Below are 19,714 nucleotides of genomic sequence, written 5' to 3'. Positions count from 1 at the left end.
GAGGATGGCGGTGGGGGGCGTTGGTTTTACGCTTGGGTGTGAGGGTGGTGTGCCGAAGTTGTTGTGGATGTCGGCAATCTTGCGGTGGAAAAACGAGGCGAGGGAGTAGCACAGATCTTGTGAGGGGGTGATGTCGTTGTTGCCGGTGCTGGGGTTGGAGAACTCCTTGACGATGCTGAAGAGTTCCTTGCTGTCGTGGGCGTTGTTGTCCAGTCGATCCTTCAGAGATGTCTTCTTGGTGGTGCGGATGAGCTGGTGGTGCTTGCGGGTGGCGTGTTCGAGGGCGGTCATGTTGTCAGTGGTCTGGTCGAGGAGCCAGCCAGGCGATGATGATGTCGGCTGCGGCTCTGTGACCTATCCTTGGACCTCCTCCTGGACCGGGATCGAGAGGGGCGCGTAGCCGAGTGGCGAAGCTCGAGAAGCTTACGGGACCGCTAACGCCTAGCTTTCGAGGTCAGGGCCTTACAGTCCGAACACGACTCCGCGTCGTAGTAGAGGCACCAGCGGTGGTGATCTGTCACCGACATCAAGCGGTCACAGTCATCGCTGGCCTTGAAACCAGGCATCCTACCGGCACCAGATGTCGAGACAGTGATCAAAAGGGATCAAAATACTTATTAAAAAAAGACTAAAAGGGGCAGCTCTACCGGATCGGCACTTACTGGCGCGGAAAAAAGAAGAACTGACATCAGCGCGAAAAGGTGCGTCTAAGTACTCCGACGTCATTCCGGCGCACGACGCCAACGATGGACGCGGAGCCGCAGATGACGCCTAGCGACGCGCAAGGGGTATTGCTGAAGAAAATTCTTCCGGATCCAGTCTGACGCCTGGGGATATTCTAAGGTGAGGAATCTAACTAACGTGTTTATTTATGATTTTTTATTCAAGGAAATCAAAGTTATGGCTTGAAAGTGGGCTTAGCTTCACCCGGTACACTGTATAAAGCATCTCTCGCAGAGCCAGGGCATAAGGTGCCTAGGCAAAACCTAAAAAGATGGGGTAGACAGTCGGGAAGAAAACTCCCATGTCCTGTGTACAGTTTTACGGCAGAGTGGTAGGCAAGGTCACCATGAAGTAGTTGCAAATTGGAGTATGCTGGGAAGGCAACAATTGTGTTGTTTAATTAGTCGCAGTGTTTTTGCCATGCGACCCCACCATAACGCAATACAATAAATAATATCGGGTGGTGTTCATACCTCACTGTGACAGGATATGTTCGGTTCTGCCTTACCCTTAAGAAAGCTAGGCTCTACAGCAGGATGGGAGAAACATGTTTTTGGGCGGCAGATGTTCTATCTTGCTGTACACGTCTATAACAAAGGTCCTGGGAGGAGCTTTAACGTTCATGTAAAGATACATCAAACAATGTTTACATGTGTGGATTTATGAATCCAACATGTTTGGTTTCAAAAATTTACATCGATTGTTAATAACTGTTTTGAGTTGTTTAACCCTTATTGAAGCATGGTCACTCTATATGTCGTAATCACTGATTCACTTGCCACACTGGTGAATAGACTAGATAGGCTGTAGGGTAGTCCGGTTCATGCAATGGCAACCTCCAATTTCTAATGGAGAATAAATTTATGATTTCAAGAGCCTGCACTATGGGTAACTTAAATTTTTAAAGTGTATTGACTTTATAAATATGGGACCTTACTTATGTTGTAAGTGGTGCAACCACCGACTTACACATGCTCAAATTATAATTTTTTTTTTAAACAATTTTATTGGGTTTTTTTCTTGTGTGGCACATGACATGCTTCTGTCCTTTGGAGACTGCTGGTGTACCTTTGCACTCTGTATCTTCTTGTTACAGTATAGTTTGGAATTTCAATGCTAACCAAGTAACCAATTATGAGTGTACCTAAGTGAACACTAGGTCAAATGTTTTTAGGAAGCACATAAACTGTGGTTCTGAATTGCTGTAACATAATAAGAATTGACATAAATACATAATAACAACTGCAAACAGTAGGGGAGACCATGAAATGACATACTACATTCCATTATGGACTCTATAACGAATGCAAGCCCTCTCATATTATTCATATATAATGTTCAAATGTATGTCTTAGAAGCAAAAGAAAAAAAAGTTGCACTTACTAAAAGAATCCAATGAGCACCAGTATTTGTAGGACACACAACGGTTTCCATAGTCTCATAAGGTACCTGCACATTATATAAAGTGGTCATGAATAAATGTACGTGTCTCCTGAACAAAAAACTTGTACACTAACATTATTACTAAGGTATAAATGCCTGTCCAATCGTCTTTCAAAAATAACATTATTGTCTTTGAAGACAAGCAATCAGTGTTTTTCACTCTTTAGACATTTGAAATGTAGACCATTTTTTAAATTTTGTAATTTCGTATTTGTATGCCGCTTGGACACTTGGCAGTGATTCAAAGTTATGTTGCTAAACCATTTCAGCCTCACAGTGTGACAAGTAACATAAGAAATTTAAATAGTTACCCGAAAAACAGATGATCGATAAGTGCCCATGAAGATTGAGGACGACACTGTCGCCGAAAGTGCTAAACACTAAGGTTAAAAGAAAAAAACATCAATAAACATATTCAGAAAATAGTTTTTTTCTTTGTATTCTTTTTCAAAGTAGAACTATACTTACATTGGGACTTGACAAGCATAACTTTGCAAGGTACGCATCTATTACCTAATAAAAAAATAAAAAAAACATTAGACATAGTATTTAACTAATGCTTTATTACAACTCCGGCGGAGCGAAGAACACAAGACTGGCTAAAGGTTAACAGTGGTGGCTCAGACACCGCAACACGAGCGGTACTGCCAGCACACTCAGAGTATGCAATATGGTTGGCGGACTCACCGCAGTACATCAAAGCATGTTATGAGTGTCCTGTAAAACAACGGGTACATGGAGGTTACAACTTCATGTACATTGTGTTGTAGAGGAAACCTAGGGGTGCCTACAGTGCCACTTGTACTTAATCCACATGTGGATGTACAAGGAGTGTCAAAACTTGTGCACTATTGTGTGCATGCACAGTAACTGTTGAACGGTATAGAATTTTCAGTACATGTTTTGCAGGACCATTGTGAGGCAAACTCCCTGTAATTACAAGAGGATCAACTGACTACAAATCAAATATAATGTGGCAGGCAAGCATGATCGTTGGTGGCTATGGGCAGGGGCGTGCATTAGAGAAACACACCTGACCTTGTATGGTTAAAATTCTTAATCAAGCCGTAAGTGTACACAATCATCTTTTTAATCCTCCTATTTTAATTTTTTCTATTTGTAAATTAGTTTGTATCTATAACATAAAAATTTTGTAGTTAAAAATGAGTTTGCATAAAAAACTAAAATTAACTAGTTGATTACAAAATCTCTTAGATGTAATTTTTTTCAGCTTACAGTACCTGTTATTTGGATGTTTTGTCTTTATTAAAACTTATTCTCCATGACTTAAATGTGTTTTTTGGTATACTGAACACCAAAGAAAAGACGCATTATTATTTAAAAAGTTTATTTTTTTTTCAGAGATAAGTCATCATTGAAAAAACTAGCATGAAAATTTAAAAGAAAAATATGTTTACTTTTGACAATTCTAGATTATATCTCAAATCATTTATTGCAACATTATACCAAAACAATCATTTGTAAATTTTTTTTACAAAAGAACACATTCTATACTCTTAGTTAGGGTCAATTGCTATTACTTTATTGCAAAAAAAGATTCTTAAACGCTTGTTCATTTGTGGTTAATTTTGTATAACAGCAGGATAGTTCTTTATTAATTATTTTATAACATGTGCTGTGTATAAATGATAAAAAAGCAAACCTCATCAACTATCCATTGGGGCGATTTTAGTGAATGGAATGAGTAATCGTACAATTTTATGTTTGAAACTATTGCTTCCAAACGTCCAATCGCAGGTTTATTCCATACAGCCAAAAGTTTTTCAACGTCTGGAGAAACTTTATGTTCCAAATCTGTGGATACATAATTTATCAACAAAAATTTTAACATACTTTACAAAAATCACGCTTGGAATTCGATATTTCAAAACTAATATGTAAAAAGTATTTCACTACATATTAAATTTTTTTTTTTTTTAAATGTTAGTTCTCTTGAGTAAAACTATTGTAAAACATCAAATAAATATATATTATTCTGGCATTATTGATATGTGGTTTTGAAATCAACCAACCCATGGTTAGAGACTTTGCAACAGAAATGGTAGCCTTTGAATGTGACCGCAAAATCACAATGTAAACTGTCAGGTTCATATGACTCCTTAAAGGCCATACACATAAACAATGCTGTCTCATCTGTCGTGTTTATGATGTTGATTTTGGACACTAAATCCATGTTGGTCTCTCCGACATGAATTTGGTGTTGGAAAAAAAGTTTTATGTGGGCCAGCATGGTCAAATTCCACTGTGGCACTCAGCATTTGTCCACAAATACCCTGCACAACGCTAAAGAGATGTTTGAAAAATTACAATTTCCATTGAGAGACTAAAACACGCGCAGATTTATCTTAAGCACAAAATTACATTATAAAAAGGTGGATTTCCAAATGCCCCATTTGCGGGCAGAATCTAATAGCAGTGTGCCATACGCTGACCTGAGGGCTGTTGGTCCAACAACTGCAGCAATGTCAATTTGAGGCAATTAAAAAAATTTATTAACTTAAATAATGTAGTGCACTTTTAAAAAATAAATTGAACATTGTGAAATCGATTTTATAATTGTAATTTCAATAGAAGTTTAACATTAAAAAAGAAAACATGAAACATGCTGAGTAGCAAAATTACAATTATAATGAGGTGATGTTGCTTTGACACTTGCCAATGGAGTCAGATGGATGGGGTTGCATCCCCACACATAGGCAATTGCCTAGGAGAGCAATGTGTGAACCTCTGCCGGTTAATGAGAACGCTCCTTTGACACTGTGACCTACACAGAGGGCGAATAGCAGCGCAGAGGCCACTCAGGGAGCCAGAGACCTGGACAACCTGACACTGTAGCTGTGTGTGTTGTGTGATGTAACCGGGTTTGCCTGGTATACACAGGTGCCCCTGTCGGTGGAGTAGGTGCTCAACAGAACGAGCGTGAGATAGCCGTCAAGGTGCAGAAGTGACTCTTTGGAGGAGGTCGCAGGCTGAATCACTGTAGTAAGGAGTGTCCTGATAGGCACCGTATTTAATTTGAGGGGAAGAACCTCCCCTACGCAACAACAGAAAATGAATGAACTACTAACTTAGGCAAGGATGTAGGGGACAGCGTCCAATGGTTTTGGAGATAATTTCAGCTGTACTGTACGCTCAAGAAAAATAAACCAGTGCGGTTACATCATCACACTGAGATGTGAGAGGGTATTCAGACTCCTAAAAATATTTTTTCATTGTCTACCGGTCAGTAGAGATGCTGAGCTCGATATAGACCAGCCCTTGAGGGAACTACACCGTGTGACGCCAAGTCCGGGGCTGAGGACGGAGCTAGCGGCGTAGCCGTGGTATGAGCCAAAGACGATGCAGTGTCCGTAGCCAAAAGACATTTTGAGTCCAAGCCATTGAACTTATGCCGGAGTTGTCAAGATCGAAGCCAACGGCTGCACCGAGGCCGGATCCATAGAGGCACAGAGGGAGGATACACTGCGGCGCAGAGGCCGGATCCACGGTGGCACCAAAGCCAGATCCATGGCCTGAGCCCCATTGCAAAGGTCGCAGACAGCGGCCGTGCCTAGGCCGACAACAACGGCGGTGGAGCCGAGGACGGAGCAAACAGCTGTGCTGAGGCCATAGCTAATGGACCAGACGGACAACATGGGGAAAGTAAACGGACAATGGCTGAGTGAAGTACCTGTACTTTGCTGGAGTCGCGTACAGTCCCCAAAAATGCGGGTAGGCCGCAGGCAACAACGGAGGCCCCAAAGGAGCAGTGTGGGAGCGACCTCACGCTCCATCTATCGAGTCTCGTGAACAGTGAGGGGAGACGAAGAGCCACGCAGCTTATTCGACTTTAAATGGCATTGGGACTTACCTGTACCAAATTCAAATGAACGATGGTGTGGTCGGAGCCAGCGATACATCGAACACCTACAGGAGCGTGATCTTGAGTGGCGCTGGACAGAGTGCCTGGCTTCCAAAAACTTCCGGGAACACTCCCGCAATGTCATGCCCCGTGATCCGGATCGATAGACGGTCCAGTATATAAGGACCTAAGACGCGTACGAACGCGCTTAGCGTTCTAGCTTGATGCCTGGTTTCCGTCCTCGCTTAGCTTGCCTGACTTCCGGATTGAACTTCCTGTTTCCGTTGTCGCGCTAGTCAGCGCCGAGCCTTCTCGGGTTCTGCCCGTGTGTTCTTTGTCTTTCTAAAGACACTTTACTGCCGTGATTCGCGAGCCTCTCTGTCATCTGGAGGCTCGCTTTTGCTTACGAAGCATTCCGCGGTGATTCGCGAGCCCCTCGACCATCTGGAGGCTCGCTTCTGCTTGAAGTAGCATTCTTTGATTCCCGCCATATGCGGCGGATTTCAGAGTGAGTGCCAGTTATCTACCTTCCCCAGGGCTGCTGTGTCGTGGGGGTGCTCACTCCTGGGTGGTGGTTGGGTGTAGACACAAGTATATCCCACGCACTGTGCCCTCTGTTCCCCTCTCTAAGGTTAAGAGTTCCCAAGCTCTACTGATCATTACGCCCAAGTTTTATCTTATCTTCAGTTGAGTCCACACACTTCCTTCCCCTCTTTGCACCGGTTCAGCCCTTCACCCACCTCTCTTCAGTGGTGCTGGTCTTCCCTTGAAACAGAAGACCGACTTATCCATAGGGGACGCTAGCGTGGACCACGCCATAGTGACCAGAGTTCTTCTGAAACACGGAGTTATCTTATTCACACTACACCTTTCGTTATTACATTCCATGTGGAAATAGAGGGACGCATTTGTATATCTTCCTAGGTATACGAATTAGAAGTTGGTTTGCTCCACGCCTGCCCCCGTCCTTAGTCCCTTACAGATCCAGTGGAGGTGACATCTCTTATGCTAAAACAAGACCCCCGTGGTATGTGGGTTAGGGACTTGTCTCTGACTGGGAAATGCATAAGGTGATATGTAGTATTAAGTAGAATTTTCTATTACAGCACGCACAGAGAAGAACCACGTCATTGGTACCAACCAGCCACACCTCTGAAGTCACACCCTCCTTCCCTTGTTTTGTTACCCTGTTTTCCCCTGGCGTGCCATCCGGTTCTCTAGGGTTTGATAGAGACGGAAGGCCGTAGGGGAGGACGGAGACTTACTCTTCTGATTCCTGACGCTCCTGCAGAAGATCCTGCGAACCATTACACGCAAGTCTTCCGCGCCATGGCTCGACAATCAGGGAACGTCTCGGGTTGATGGCGTGCCCGAAGCAGAAGAGAAACACATTGTGGGGATCCGTCACCTACATGGTCCGACACCATTCCTGGCCATCCCTACTTCACCAAAGTTGAAATGTATACCAAAAGAAGAAAAAAGTTGTATAAACAAAGCCTTATAGGTGATTGTCAATTGCCGTGAGGGGAAGGGCCAGCTTGTATTCAGTATCGCAGTGACGGGAACGCCTTGGCCCTTACCTCCAAGTGCCATGAGGATAACAGCCCAACGACTCCATGCAAAGGAGTGAGAAGAACAGCCTACAAACTCCAGAAGCCCCTGCTCGGCCCCGAGTGGCAGCATCAGACAAGCACAACAATTCCAATCATAATGAAGCGCCCGGGCAAAGTCCGGGCCAAGGGTGTGCCCGTCCTGCACCCGTCAAAGCCAGGAAGAGGAATAGCAGCGCCAGCTCAATTACATGGCTACTGTGCCATAGAAGGGACGCATGTGATTAAAATTAAGGTAATGTGCCGATTTGTGCTGCATACTATTTTTCATAGTGACACTATTGTTTAAATACATTTGAGTAGTGATACTTGGGACAGACTTTGCTGTGACACTGTTTTACTTCTAAAAAATAATATCTCCCATGCTCTGACTCCACCTTACAGCATTTAATTAGCTTATTGCTAGAGTAACCATGGACAAAAGTAACACAATGGAAGGTTTGGGGTGGAGAATGGAGCATCGAGTGAGATAGGTAAGGTTAAAAAGGCAGGGAAAACTTCCAAGCACAGCGCTAATAATTGTGTGATCAACAGGATAGAGACCCTAATAACAGAATGTGAATGGATTCTCATTCAGAGTTACCTGTGGCCGCTATCGTCGAGAGAAACCCATTATGAAGTGACCATGAGCAACCCCGTTGTACGACAATACCGCCTTTGTTTCAGAAAGCTTTTCTAAGCCGTACTTAACCTAGTAGCGAGACCAAACATACCGTGTTAGCACAGGTGGGAATTGCCTCCACACAGTTCAAGAATAATCAATTGATGAGAGATCCTTTAATCGATTTAGAGGCTACTGCTATTTTCAGCTATAACCGGTTTACGTCGTTGCCAAAGGCCTCTGATCTGCTGGAGTAGATAGTGCAAAAATTCAAAATCCTAAGCCCTAACACCATCACAGCTTTGTATAAGCCAGTAGGGACTGGTGACCCATGACTTGAAGCTCTTCTGCAGATTGTTAATGCGCTGAGGCTAGAAATAGGTGCAATGGGGGTGATTATTGTTGATTTAGTGTCAGTAGTTAAACTAATAGACCCAAGTGGCATGTCACACCTGCTGGCTGCTAGTGACACACCTATCCCACCTAGGGCACAAATGAATGCATAAAAAGAACAATCTATTGCACATCATGGCTCTCTCTCCTCTCTCAAACCACTTGCTACTCAGGACATTACGACACATGATTGTCAACAGACAGCTCCCTCACAAATCTCTTTGCTCACTGACAAGGCCGCACATCTGCCTCTACAATGTATTAGAAAAAAAGCTAGACCTTTGAAAACACCAGTAGATCCTTGTCAGCAATCTAATGAGTATTCTTATTTGAAAAAACTTTTGTATTACCCACCTGTACAGACGCGAACAGTCTATATGGTCAGTGTTTAAAAGATTAAATCACGTGCTGACCACGAAAACTAAGACTCCTTTAAAAATAAGACCTTAAATTTGATTTGCCATGTCAGGGGCTGTCTGTCATTGGTACGGGATGACATAGCCTGGGCTTGGCGATGTACAATTCATTACCGTTCTCTTGACTACATTGAACTTACCTTTACAAAGCCAGATGAGGCTGCAAATTTGTGTGCACTAGAATTTTGGAGTTGCCTTGCAGGCTCTTCAGACATTCAATTCAGAAGTTAACCAATACTTACTGATACCGTGGCCCAGGTCAAAGTAATTGAGCAGAGTGTTGAGGGTTGGTGTACATTAGATGGGAAAGACTGACTGAGAGCAGCCGACAGGGCTTACAGAGACCGGTCATAATAGGAACACTGGACCTCAACACCACCCACGCTACATCCTAGTGTCACTCCACGCACTCGACCAAGGAGAAAACAACTACTGCAGTCCAGCATCGCCAGCAGACACACAGAGACCCTTCAGCTGTCAGTGCTGCCGGTACTCCTTCAGCTCCAACAGGAATGCTTATCAAGCACAACACACCAAGGAAGAGCTTGCAATACTAGCCACTCAACGTCTTTTCACTGTATATACATGCCAACTAAGTATGTGACCTCCTGAACAGCAAAACCATGGTGGTAAAATTCTTCACCAAAAACTAAACCCACACCACCACGGCCCTGAATATAGCCATCGCCATTCACAAAGGATACAAGATCTCCAGGATGGACAGCCACACCCCCACGGAGTATTAATCGCCATAGCCCACAATTCCAACATCCACCTAAGCACACTACCGGAAGAGACGACAGACCTGATAGAACACCGGCACTTAGAGATACTGGCCACCTCTACCATCACACTTATCAGGCTGCACCATAATACACCCACTACACGACGCAAGGATAATGGACAAGTCATATAATAGATTAATAGATCTAGCCAGCAGAAAACAAAAAGTAAGTCTACCACCCTTTCTCTTGGGCCCAACACCTACCACCTGAAGAATCACCAACGGGTCCGTAAGTCAGTACAACCCTCTTGAACTTATACATGTCTATACTCGCCACCATCCTCTTAGGATACGGAATCAGCATTGACTCGTATGCAGACAACACCTACCTCATCCTCTCCCTATACATCAAAGCCAACGGAGCCACAGAAAAGCAAAACAAAAGTAAAAAAAAGGGACAAAAAATTGGCAAAATGGATGAAAATAAGATGGCTACAAATCAACACCAACAAAACATAAGTATTCATGATAGGGCCACACCCCAAGGCATGTAAGGACACATGGTGGCTACCCAAACACTCACTAGCCCACCTACCCACTCTGTACGTGCATTTAAACATGGATTCCTTCGAAATACCAAGATCAAACCAGACTGACAGATCAACATAGTCACATGCTCCTTCTTTCACATGCTTCGCATCTTACTGAAGACCTTCAATTTGATGTCTGACAAACACAGAAAAAACGCAACACACACACTCGTCATAAGCAGAATAGACTACAGCAAAGCACTTTATTCCAGAATAAACAAAATCCTCACACGCAAGCTACGAAACATCCACAAAGCCGCTGTGAAACCGGTTATCAACATACTGCAACACAGCCACATATCCAAACACCTGCACACACTACACTGGCTCTATATCGAGGCTATAATCACCTTCCATATCCTGATCCAAGCACATAAAGCTATAAACAATACCAACCCAGCATACCTAAAAAGCACTATAAACTTTAGCTCCCCACAAAGAACACTAACAGCAGAACAGCTTTCCTATGCCGTGGTTCACCGCACCAGAAAAAAACAGATCAGGAGGACGCCGAATCTCCTTCATCACAGCAAGAGCATGGCACAATATCATGCTCCATAGCACACAGGCAAACTCATTCCACATTTTCGCGAGATTACTTAAAAACATGTCCATGTTAGACTAGAACCTACACCGTCCCCTGCATACCCACCGGCTTCAGAAGCCTTACAGGTGAGTAGTCGCGATTCAGCTAACCACGGATTGATTGATTTCATTGTTTGGTATATCGTCAGGAGTAGGAAGTTTAGGGAAATCAATTGGTGGGAAACAGAGAGCTAACAGTATCAGCAATGCTAAGCATCATATACATTTAATTGATAAATTGCGCATAACTTACTCTATGTAGTTTGAAACATAGCGTGCTTCTTCACGATGCAATAATGCATGCTTTGAGAGGTGTTGTCAAGAATTCCTGTCTTTCGAGGGGAAGAAAACGGTAACCAGCGAAAACGGACTACATCCCCCAGGATGCTTAGCGGTTGAGAGGTTATGTAAACAGGAGAGCTGTTACATAACTCAAGGAAAACACGCCCTTATGTAAACAGGAGAGCTGTTACATAACTCAAGGAAAACACGCCCTTATGTAAACAGGAGAGCTGTTACATAACTCAAGGAAAACACGCCCTATAAAGGGAGGAACCGGGAGGTACAACGCTGTCGGATATTGTGTTTACACCGACGTACCTGCTTCGTGAAGAGCAGTGTTCCGGAGTGGTGCTCCAGTAAGGCAAGAACGGAGGTAGGTCGAGTCGTTACTCCCTGGGCCGTGTCTTGCCCCATCGTCACCTGTGAAGGACCCGGAAGCTCTACCGGTCAACCATTGAGCTTCGCTTTTTGACTCGGCTGAGTCAAAGCGCAGTGGCGCTTTTGCTGGTTGGAGTCGTAACTCCCAGCCCGACCAGAGATACAGGGACTGCCAGCTGTAACGCACACCAGGAGGTGTTTGCCGCGTTACAGACTCGGAAGTCCACAGGATCGATCGAGCGGCTGCTCTCGGTTCAAGCTTCTTGCTTTTGATTGGGGTATCGATGACGCATCACCAGGAGGTGACTCCGCGTCCCGGTGTAGTCTGAGGAAGAGGTTGAGCGGCTGCTCCCTTCAGGTAGAGACCCCGGCTGGGTGTTTCCCTGACTCCTCGATTCTCCCCAACACTCTTCGTGCCCCTCACAGCCTACCGATTGGCATTGTCGGCCATTTCATTTCTGCCCTCTGTTGGCATACGCCGGGATCGGCGTATATGCAGAGGACGGTTAGGATCATCCGTGCGGTGGGCTGGTAACGTACTTAGCCTGGAGGATTCCAGTGACTATAACTTTTGTTTATTCTTTGTATTATTTTTGCCTTCATTAAAATAACTAACCCTTCACAAGTGGTTGCGTCCTCATTATCGTGTCTGTTAAACGATCCTGAGACGTTCAGGGCGTTACAAAAATATCCGACCTTAATACACTAACTGTCTCCCGGTCGAGAACAGACATGGCAACACTTGATGATGTGCTGGCTGCTTTAGCGACCGTGCAAGTTGAATTGGCTGCCTCTAGGCAAGAAACAGCCGATGTAAAAGCCAGACTGGATGCTATCCACTTGGACCCGCTCAAGCCCAGCACCTCCCTCACGGACCAGACCCCTGCTGTAGTAGTGGAAATGCCGGTAGCCATCCCCTTGGCAACACCAGAGAGGTACAGTGGGGATCCTAACACAGTGCAGGTATTCCTCACACAAGTGGCGCTACATTTATCGTGCAAACCAAAGGCGTTCCCCACGAGTCAGGCTCGTGTGGCTTTCCTGATTTCCTATCTGGCTGGAAACGCGGCACAATGGGCCGTACCTCTGGTGAGCAGGGACGACCCCCTCTTATGTGATTGGGGTGCGTTTCGCAAGGAATTCCTGAAGGTATTCGACAGAAGGGCTGACTCGTACACGGCGGACCGTGAAATGCTTGAGTTGAGACAGGGATCCAACGACCTGGTGCAGTATCTCAACGCGTTCCGACGGCTGGTTGCGGAAACCAAGTGGCCTGTTGCTAAACAGACGGCGCTCTTCCATCACGGGCTGTGCGATGAGCTCAAAGACGCCGTGGCTCATATTGACCCTCAACCCAAGACATGTGAGGGCCTTATCAACCTGGTATTACGGCTGGAACATAGGCTAAGTGAAAGAAAAGGGGATCATGGGAGAAAAGGAAAATCCCTTCCATCCTATGTGACGGTGGGAAGTCCTGAAACTTCCACCGCATCCAAGGGAGAACCCATGGACATCGGCGCAATACGAGCGAGCCTCACAGCCACGGAGAAAGAGTCACGCCGTAAACAAGGATTGTGCCTATATTGTGGCAAAAAAGGCCACTACGTACGTGAATGCCCTGCCAAACCGAAGACGTCACGTTATCGGGCCAACCGGTCGGTAACAGCCGTGGTGGACATACCGGCGGAAAACTAGAGGACTCCCAGACCAAGGAAGGGGCATCTCGGAGTCACTCATCCATCCCTTCACTTTCCAACTCGGTCACTAAGGGACACCGACACCTGTTTCTCACGGTGCACGTGGGAGTGCATGACCAGTGGATACCCGTTGTGGCCATGGTGGATTCAGGGGCCACTGACATGTTTATGGACCACAACGAGGCATGCAGGCTAGGGCTAGTGCTTCTTCCCAAAGCTGTACCCGAAGACGTCTATGCTGTAGACGGAAGGCGATTGGTGACGGGGCCCATCGGGCAGCACACGGGGGTCCTTCCGATGAGATATGGGAGGAACCATTTGGAACAAATCGATTTTAACATCATCCGAGCGCCCCAATATGGCGTCATATTGGGATTGCCGTGGCTACAGAAACACAACCCCTCTGTGGATTGGCCAACACATCGCGTCGAAATGACGTCACCGTATTGCATCCTGCATTGTGGAAAAAGAACGGAATCCCTTGACGCAGACGAGAGCGGGAGTCAGACGGTGGCTACAGCGGCAGAAAAAGATGTGGCTCTCCCCCAGGCTTATCACAGTTTTGAGGATGTATTCGATGAGGTGAAGGCTGAAGTGCTACCACCACATAGACAGTTTGACTGCCAGATCGACCTGGTGCCAGGGGCCAGCGTTCCCAGCGGCAGGCTGTATGCCCTGACGGAACCTGAAAACGTGCATCTCCGGGGGTACCTGGATAAACTCCTCAAGCTAGGATTCATCCGCCCGTCCAAGTCTCCGGCCGCCTCGCCACTCTTCTTCATCCCGAAATCTAATGGGGAGCTGAGAGCCTGTGTGGACTTTCGGGCATTGAATTCGATAACCATAAAGAATCGGTACCCCTTGCCTCTCATCAGTGTACTTCTGGAACAGGTCAAGAAAGCTCGTATCTACACCAAGTTGGATTTGAAAGGGGCATACCATCTGGTGCGCATGAGGGACGGAGACGAGTGGAAGACCGCCTTTAAGACCAGGTTCGGCCTTTTTGAGTACCTCGTCATGCCGTTCGGTCTGTGCAACGCCCCAGCAGCCTTTCAGTACTTTTTGAATGAGGTATTCAGAGAGGAGTTGGATATCTACGTGGTCGTATATATCGACGACATCCTCATCTACTCGTCCAGTGTGGAGGAGCACGTACACCACGTCAAAGCTGTGCTCCAAAAGCTGAGGGAAAACAAGCTGTTTTGTAAACTCAGCAAGTGTGACTTCCACGTCACGTCCGTGGAATTCCTCGGAGTGATGCTGAGTCCAGAGGGACAGGAGATGGCAGAACGAAAGATCAAGGCGGTGAAAGAATGGCCGGTGCCCCAAAGCGTGAAGGACGTCCAAAGTTTCATTGGCTTCGCCAACTTTTACAGGCGGTTTATAGATGGATTTTCAGGATTGGTGGCCCCAATCACACAGTTACTGAGGAAGTCCAAGGAGTTTGTCTGGTCCCCTGAAGCGAACACAGCCTTTGAGGCCCTGAAAAGCGCCTTTGGTAAGGCGCCGGTGTTGGCTCACCCCGATCCGGATCTCCCCTACGTGGTGGAAGCGGACGCTTCGGATGTGGCGCTGGGGGCTATCTTGTCCCAACGCAACCACGACACAGGGGTGCTTCATCCCGTTGCGTACATGTCCCGCAAACTCAACGACGCCGAACGCAACTACCATATTGCGGAGAAGGAGCTTCTCGCAATCAAGGACGCCTTCACCGAATGGAGGCATTGGTTGATGGGGGCAAGACATGTGGTATCGGTGTACACGGACCATCGGAACCTACAGTTCATGACGGCCACAAGACACCTTTCTCCCAGGCAGCTGCGGTGGATGATCTTCTTTGCGGGGTTCAACTTCCGCATCACATATCGGCCGGGGACGGAAAACCGGAAGGCGGACGCCCTGTCCCGTCAATCTGCAGTTAAGGAACCATTGCCAGCGACCGAGCGTTCCATCATTTCCCCGAGGATGGTATTGGGGGTTATCCAACCGGATACTTTCCTGAGGGGAATAAAGAGAGGGATCAGGTCGTTCGCATGGCGGAGGTGGCTCCTCAGTCACAGAGAATGGCAGCTGAAGGACGGGATACCCCTGAAGGGCAGGTGCCTATTGATACCCACGCCTAGGCTAAGGAAACAAGCATTCATCTGGTGCCATGACTCTCCATGCGCAGGTCATTTGGGCTTTGAAAAAACGGTGGCTAGCATGGGACGGCATTTCTGGTGGCCAACCATGAGAGTGGATGTCAGGAGGTGGGGACGGGAGTGTCCTACGTGTGCTACCATGAAGGCCGACCATGGCCGAACCCAAGGGCTCTTGCATCCACTTCCGACCCCGGATCGACCATGGGATAGCATCTCACTGGACTTCGTGGTGGGCCTACCGGTAGACCAGGGGATGACGGCAATACTGGTGGTGGTGGATTACTTGACGAAAATGGGGCACTTCATCCCCTGCAAGAGAGTCCCTACGGCCGGGGAATTGGCGTCACTACTTCTAAAGAATGTGGTACGACTGCATGGATTACCTGGGGTGATCGTGTCGGACCGGGGGTCGCAGTTTACTGCGCAATTCTGGAAGACTTGGTGCACCGCGCTGCATGTTAAGACCGCCCTGTCCACCAGCTACCACCCTCAAACGGACGGCCAAACCGAGCGCCTGAACCAAACGCTCAAACAGTATCTGCGATGTTTTGTGGACCAGGGCAGGGAAGAATGGGTCGACTTGCTATGGGTTGCAGAGATAGCCTATAACAACGCCACTCACAGCTCCACACAGTCGTCTCCGTTCTATAGCAACTATGGCCAACATCCCAGGTTCTTGCCATTTCTACATCCGTTCAGAGAGGACAGGATTCCCGCCACAGCGGACAGGGTGGCACACATAAAAGACACGTTGATGCGCTCAAGGGCTGTCCTAATAGAGGCCAAGAGAAAATACAAGGCTGCGGCAGACAGGAAGAGAAGGCCCGGGCCACTGTACCGCACTGGAGACTACGTCTGGATATCCACAAGAAACATGAGGTTTCGAAAGAACAGTGTGTTCCATCCCAGGTACATGGGCCCCTATCGAATTACCAAGTGTATGGGTCCCGTGAACGTGAAGGTGTGCTTGCCCCAGTCATTGCGGATTCACCCTGTCTTTCATGTATCATTGCTCAAACCTGCACCCTCCAAGCCGTCTGGGACGCCTAGGCCGGTATGCGTGGAGTCGGAGGTGGAGTATGAAGTATCGGGCATACGGGCGTCCAAATGGCGCAGGGGGAAGCTGTGGTACCTGGTCGCGTGGAAAGGCTATGGCCCAGAGGAGCAATCATGGGAACCGGCTGAAGGGGTTCATGCTCCGCGCTTGGTCTCGTTGTTCCATCAGCGTTTTCCTGCCAGCGCTGGACCCGTGGGGTGCCGCTGAGAGGGAGGATGTACTGTCAAGAATTCCTGTCTTTCGAGGGGAAGAAAACGGTAACCAGCGAAAACGGACTACATCCCCCAGGATGCTTAGCGGTTGAGAGGTTATGTAAACAGGAGAGCTGTTAAATAACTCAAGGAAAACACGCCCTTATGTAAACAGGAGAGCTGTTACATAACTCAAGGAAAACACGCCCTTATGTAAACAGGAGAGCTGTTACATAACTCAAGGAAAACACGCCCTTATGTAAACAGGAGAGCTGTTACATAACTCAAGGAAAACACGCCCTATAAAGGGAGGAACCGGGAGGTACAACGCTGTCGGATATTGTGTTTACACCGACGTACCTGCTTCGTGAAGAGCAGTGTTCCGGAGTGGTGCTCCAGTAAGGCAAGAACGGAGGTAGGTCGAGTCGTTACTCCCTGGGCCGTGTCTTGCCCCATCGTCACCTGTGAAGGACCCGGAAGCTCTACCGGTCAACCATTGAGCTTCGCTTTTTGACTCGGCTGAGTCAAAGCGCAGTGGCGCTTTTGCTGGTTGGAGTCGTAACTCCCAGCCCGACCAGAGATACAGGGATTGCCAGCTGTAACGCACACCAGGAGGCGTTTGCCGCGTTACAGACTCGGAAGTCCACAGGATCGATCGAGCGGCTGCTCTCGGTTCAAGCTTCTTGCTTTTGATTGGGGTATCGGTGACGCATCACCAGGAGGTGACTCCGCGTCCCGGTGTAGTCTGAGGAAGAGGTTGAGCAGCTGCTCCCTTCAGGTAGAGACCCCGGCTGGGTGTTTCCCTGACTCCTCGATTCTCCCCAACACTCTTCGTGCCCCTCACAGCCTACCGATTGGCATTGTCGGCCATTTCATTTCTGCCCTCTGTTGGCATACGCCGGGATCGGCGTATATGCAGAGGACGGTTAGGATCATCCGTGCGGTGGGCTGGTAACGTACTTAGCCTGGAGGATTCCAGTGACTATAACTTTTGTTTATTCTTTGTATTATTTTTGCCTTCATTAAAATAACTAACCCTTCACAAGTGGTTGCGTCCTCATTATCGTGTCTGTTAAACGATCCTGAGACGTTCAGGGCGTTACAGGTGTAAAAAGTTGAGTTTTAACACACGGTGTGTTTACACGTCTTGATCTCAATATTTTCTGCGGCAATTGTTTTTTAACTTATTTAAATATAGGGCTGGCCGGTCCCCCTTAGCGGTCTTGACCTTGTCTTGTTGGTGGAGGTGGTGATGGAGGATTGACGTACAGACAGATTGTTTTGATGGACTGTCATCTTGGTGGACCAAACAGACATTGCAGCAGCGGGGAAGGACTCATCATATAAATATATCATTAAGTCTCCAAATAATGGTGGAGTGCTGATCCGTTCGATTGAGAATAAGATATGAGTTAAAATGCTGTTTAGCTAGATTTGTGATGATGATGATCAGGTTTGTGCTTGAAATAATGAGGAAACAGAAACAACAAGGGAGAAGCTTTCGAGGCTCAATATAGTTTTTCCATGTTACATGCTCTTTTTTGTAAAATAAAGAGAAATATATGTGACTTTCTTATATGTAATAACATAAATCTGTATTAAAAGTGAATTTTAGCAAGCATGCTGCATTTTTTGTTTATTTATTAAATTCTCAACTGACTTTGAAAAATTCTTATAACAGTACATATATTAAAAGCCACAAGCATGTGCAATAACCAGTACAACAAGCTTATGAAGGTGTTATAAAGATTTTTACAACTTCAAATTGCTTTTTAAATATATAAAAAGAAACCTCACCACCAATCATTCCAGTTGCTTTTAATCCTACTGAAACATCCATCTCCTCTGACAGTGTTTCGATTGAATGAATTTCGTGATCTTCTTCACTGGTCATGCTTGCTGGAAAATATTTTTTTTAACTTGATTAAAGGGCTATAAATTATTGTTAAAAATTTCCCTAAATGAACGCATTGCAAAGAAGTATGTTAAATAAGGAGGTGAAGTTCAAGTTAGTAACAACTCAGTTTCGAAAAACAAACAATATTAACCAAAACCACCACAATCCATTCGTAAAACGAAGATTATTGCAAAATCATTTTTTAAACATACAATTTTTCAAAAAGTTTATTTTATTAGAAAAAATGTTTTGCTTTCTTTGTGTTAAATAAGTACCTTAACAACCAAGCGGGTGCACTCTATCAAGGGTGATGTTATATAATTTAAAAATTCAGATCCAAATTACTCCAAATGGAAAAATCAAAACATACCTTTCTTTGGTTCGCTGATGCCGCTTGATGTATACGGCCTCAACATGTCCAGATTGTATGTTCTACGTAGAGCGATGTTGCTAGCATTAATCAATGTAACACGCTTCCCTTTTATTTCTGAAATGGTGTACGGTCCGTTAAATTTATGTTGTAAAACCCCTCCTTTTCTCGTACCTAGCCTGGAATTTTTCAGGAGCACTAACTGTCCCTCTGTAAAGGTGCAAGGCTTAAATTTTTTGGTTACTCTCTTTTTAAATTTTTCTTTTTGTTTTTCCTGTGCCAGCTCAATGTTCTTTTTGGGCTGCTTCTGCAGCTCTTCTCTTTTTTTTTCCTTTTGGTAGACAATGTCCGCATATTCAGATTCAGTCGGTAGTATAAATTCAATCTATTAAAGGGAACATCAAACTCCATATGTAATGCTAATCATATTCCTGTTGTTTAATTGTTTTTTAATAATTCTTCAATACATGAAAAAAAAATATTTAAAAAAAAAAAACACAATTATCAATAGAATTAAGCATTCTATTTCTAAAAAAAAAATTTAAACAAAAAATTTTAAAAATATTTTTGACAATCAATGTGAAAATACATGAAAAAGGGAAAGATATAATTAATTGTTAATAGTTATCAATACTTCAATAATATCCTGCAAGTAAATATCTGTATCAATACACAACATATACGAATCACAAGAATTAGATATGTGTAAGCACTCTGAAAATAATAGAACATTTTAACCATTTTTCAAATTGAA

The 19,714-nt window shown here is 45.7% G+C and overlaps 2 protein-coding genes across 2 annotated transcripts in view; one reads left to right on the top strand and one right to left on the bottom strand.

The window, feature by feature from the left end:
• Positions 1-19,714, top strand: part of LOC146789020 (large ribosomal subunit protein eL14-like) — a 200,670-nt gene that overhangs the window by 62,186 nt on the left and 118,770 nt on the right. The gene's annotated exons all lie outside the window — the stretch shown is intronic.
• LOC146789023 (uncharacterized) lies at positions 1,081-19,424 on the bottom strand. Its single transcript, XM_085629964.1, has 5 exons — positions 18,491-19,424; positions 3,830-3,981; positions 2,635-2,679; positions 2,478-2,546; positions 1,081-2,172 (listed from the first exon to the last, which is right to left on the bottom strand). The coding sequence occupies exons 1-5, from the start codon at positions 18,585-18,587 to the stop codon at positions 2,062-2,064; spliced, it is 474 nt and encodes a 157-aa protein (XP_085486090.1). The 5' UTR covers positions 18,588-19,424; the 3' UTR covers positions 1,081-2,061.

The sequence above is a fragment of the Triturus cristatus genome, chromosome 10 (assembly GCF_964204655.1).
Source record: "Triturus cristatus chromosome 10, aTriCri1.1, whole genome shotgun sequence".
Lineage (NCBI taxonomy): Eukaryota > Metazoa > Chordata > Amphibia > Caudata > Salamandridae > Triturus > Triturus cristatus.
Note: the sequence above shows the minus strand (reverse complement) of the source record. Positions and strands in the feature narration are given on the sequence as shown.

What these genes read in the sequence shown, in the direction of transcription:
- LOC146789023 (XM_085629964.1), bottom strand. Translation starts at nt 18,587, where the DNA reads ATGACCAGTGAAGAAGATCACGAAATTCATTCAATCGAAACACTGTCA. An exon ending in AGCAACTGGAATGATTGGTG is followed by an intron (nt 3,982 to 18,490) that starts GTGAGGTTTCTT and finishes ATGTATCCACAG; the next exon opens with ATTTGGAACATAAAGTTTCT. An exon ending in TATGCTTGTCAAGTCCCAAT is followed by an intron (nt 2,547 to 2,634) that starts GTAAGTATAGTT and finishes TTTTAACCTTAG; the next exon opens with TGTTTAGCACTTTCGGCGAC.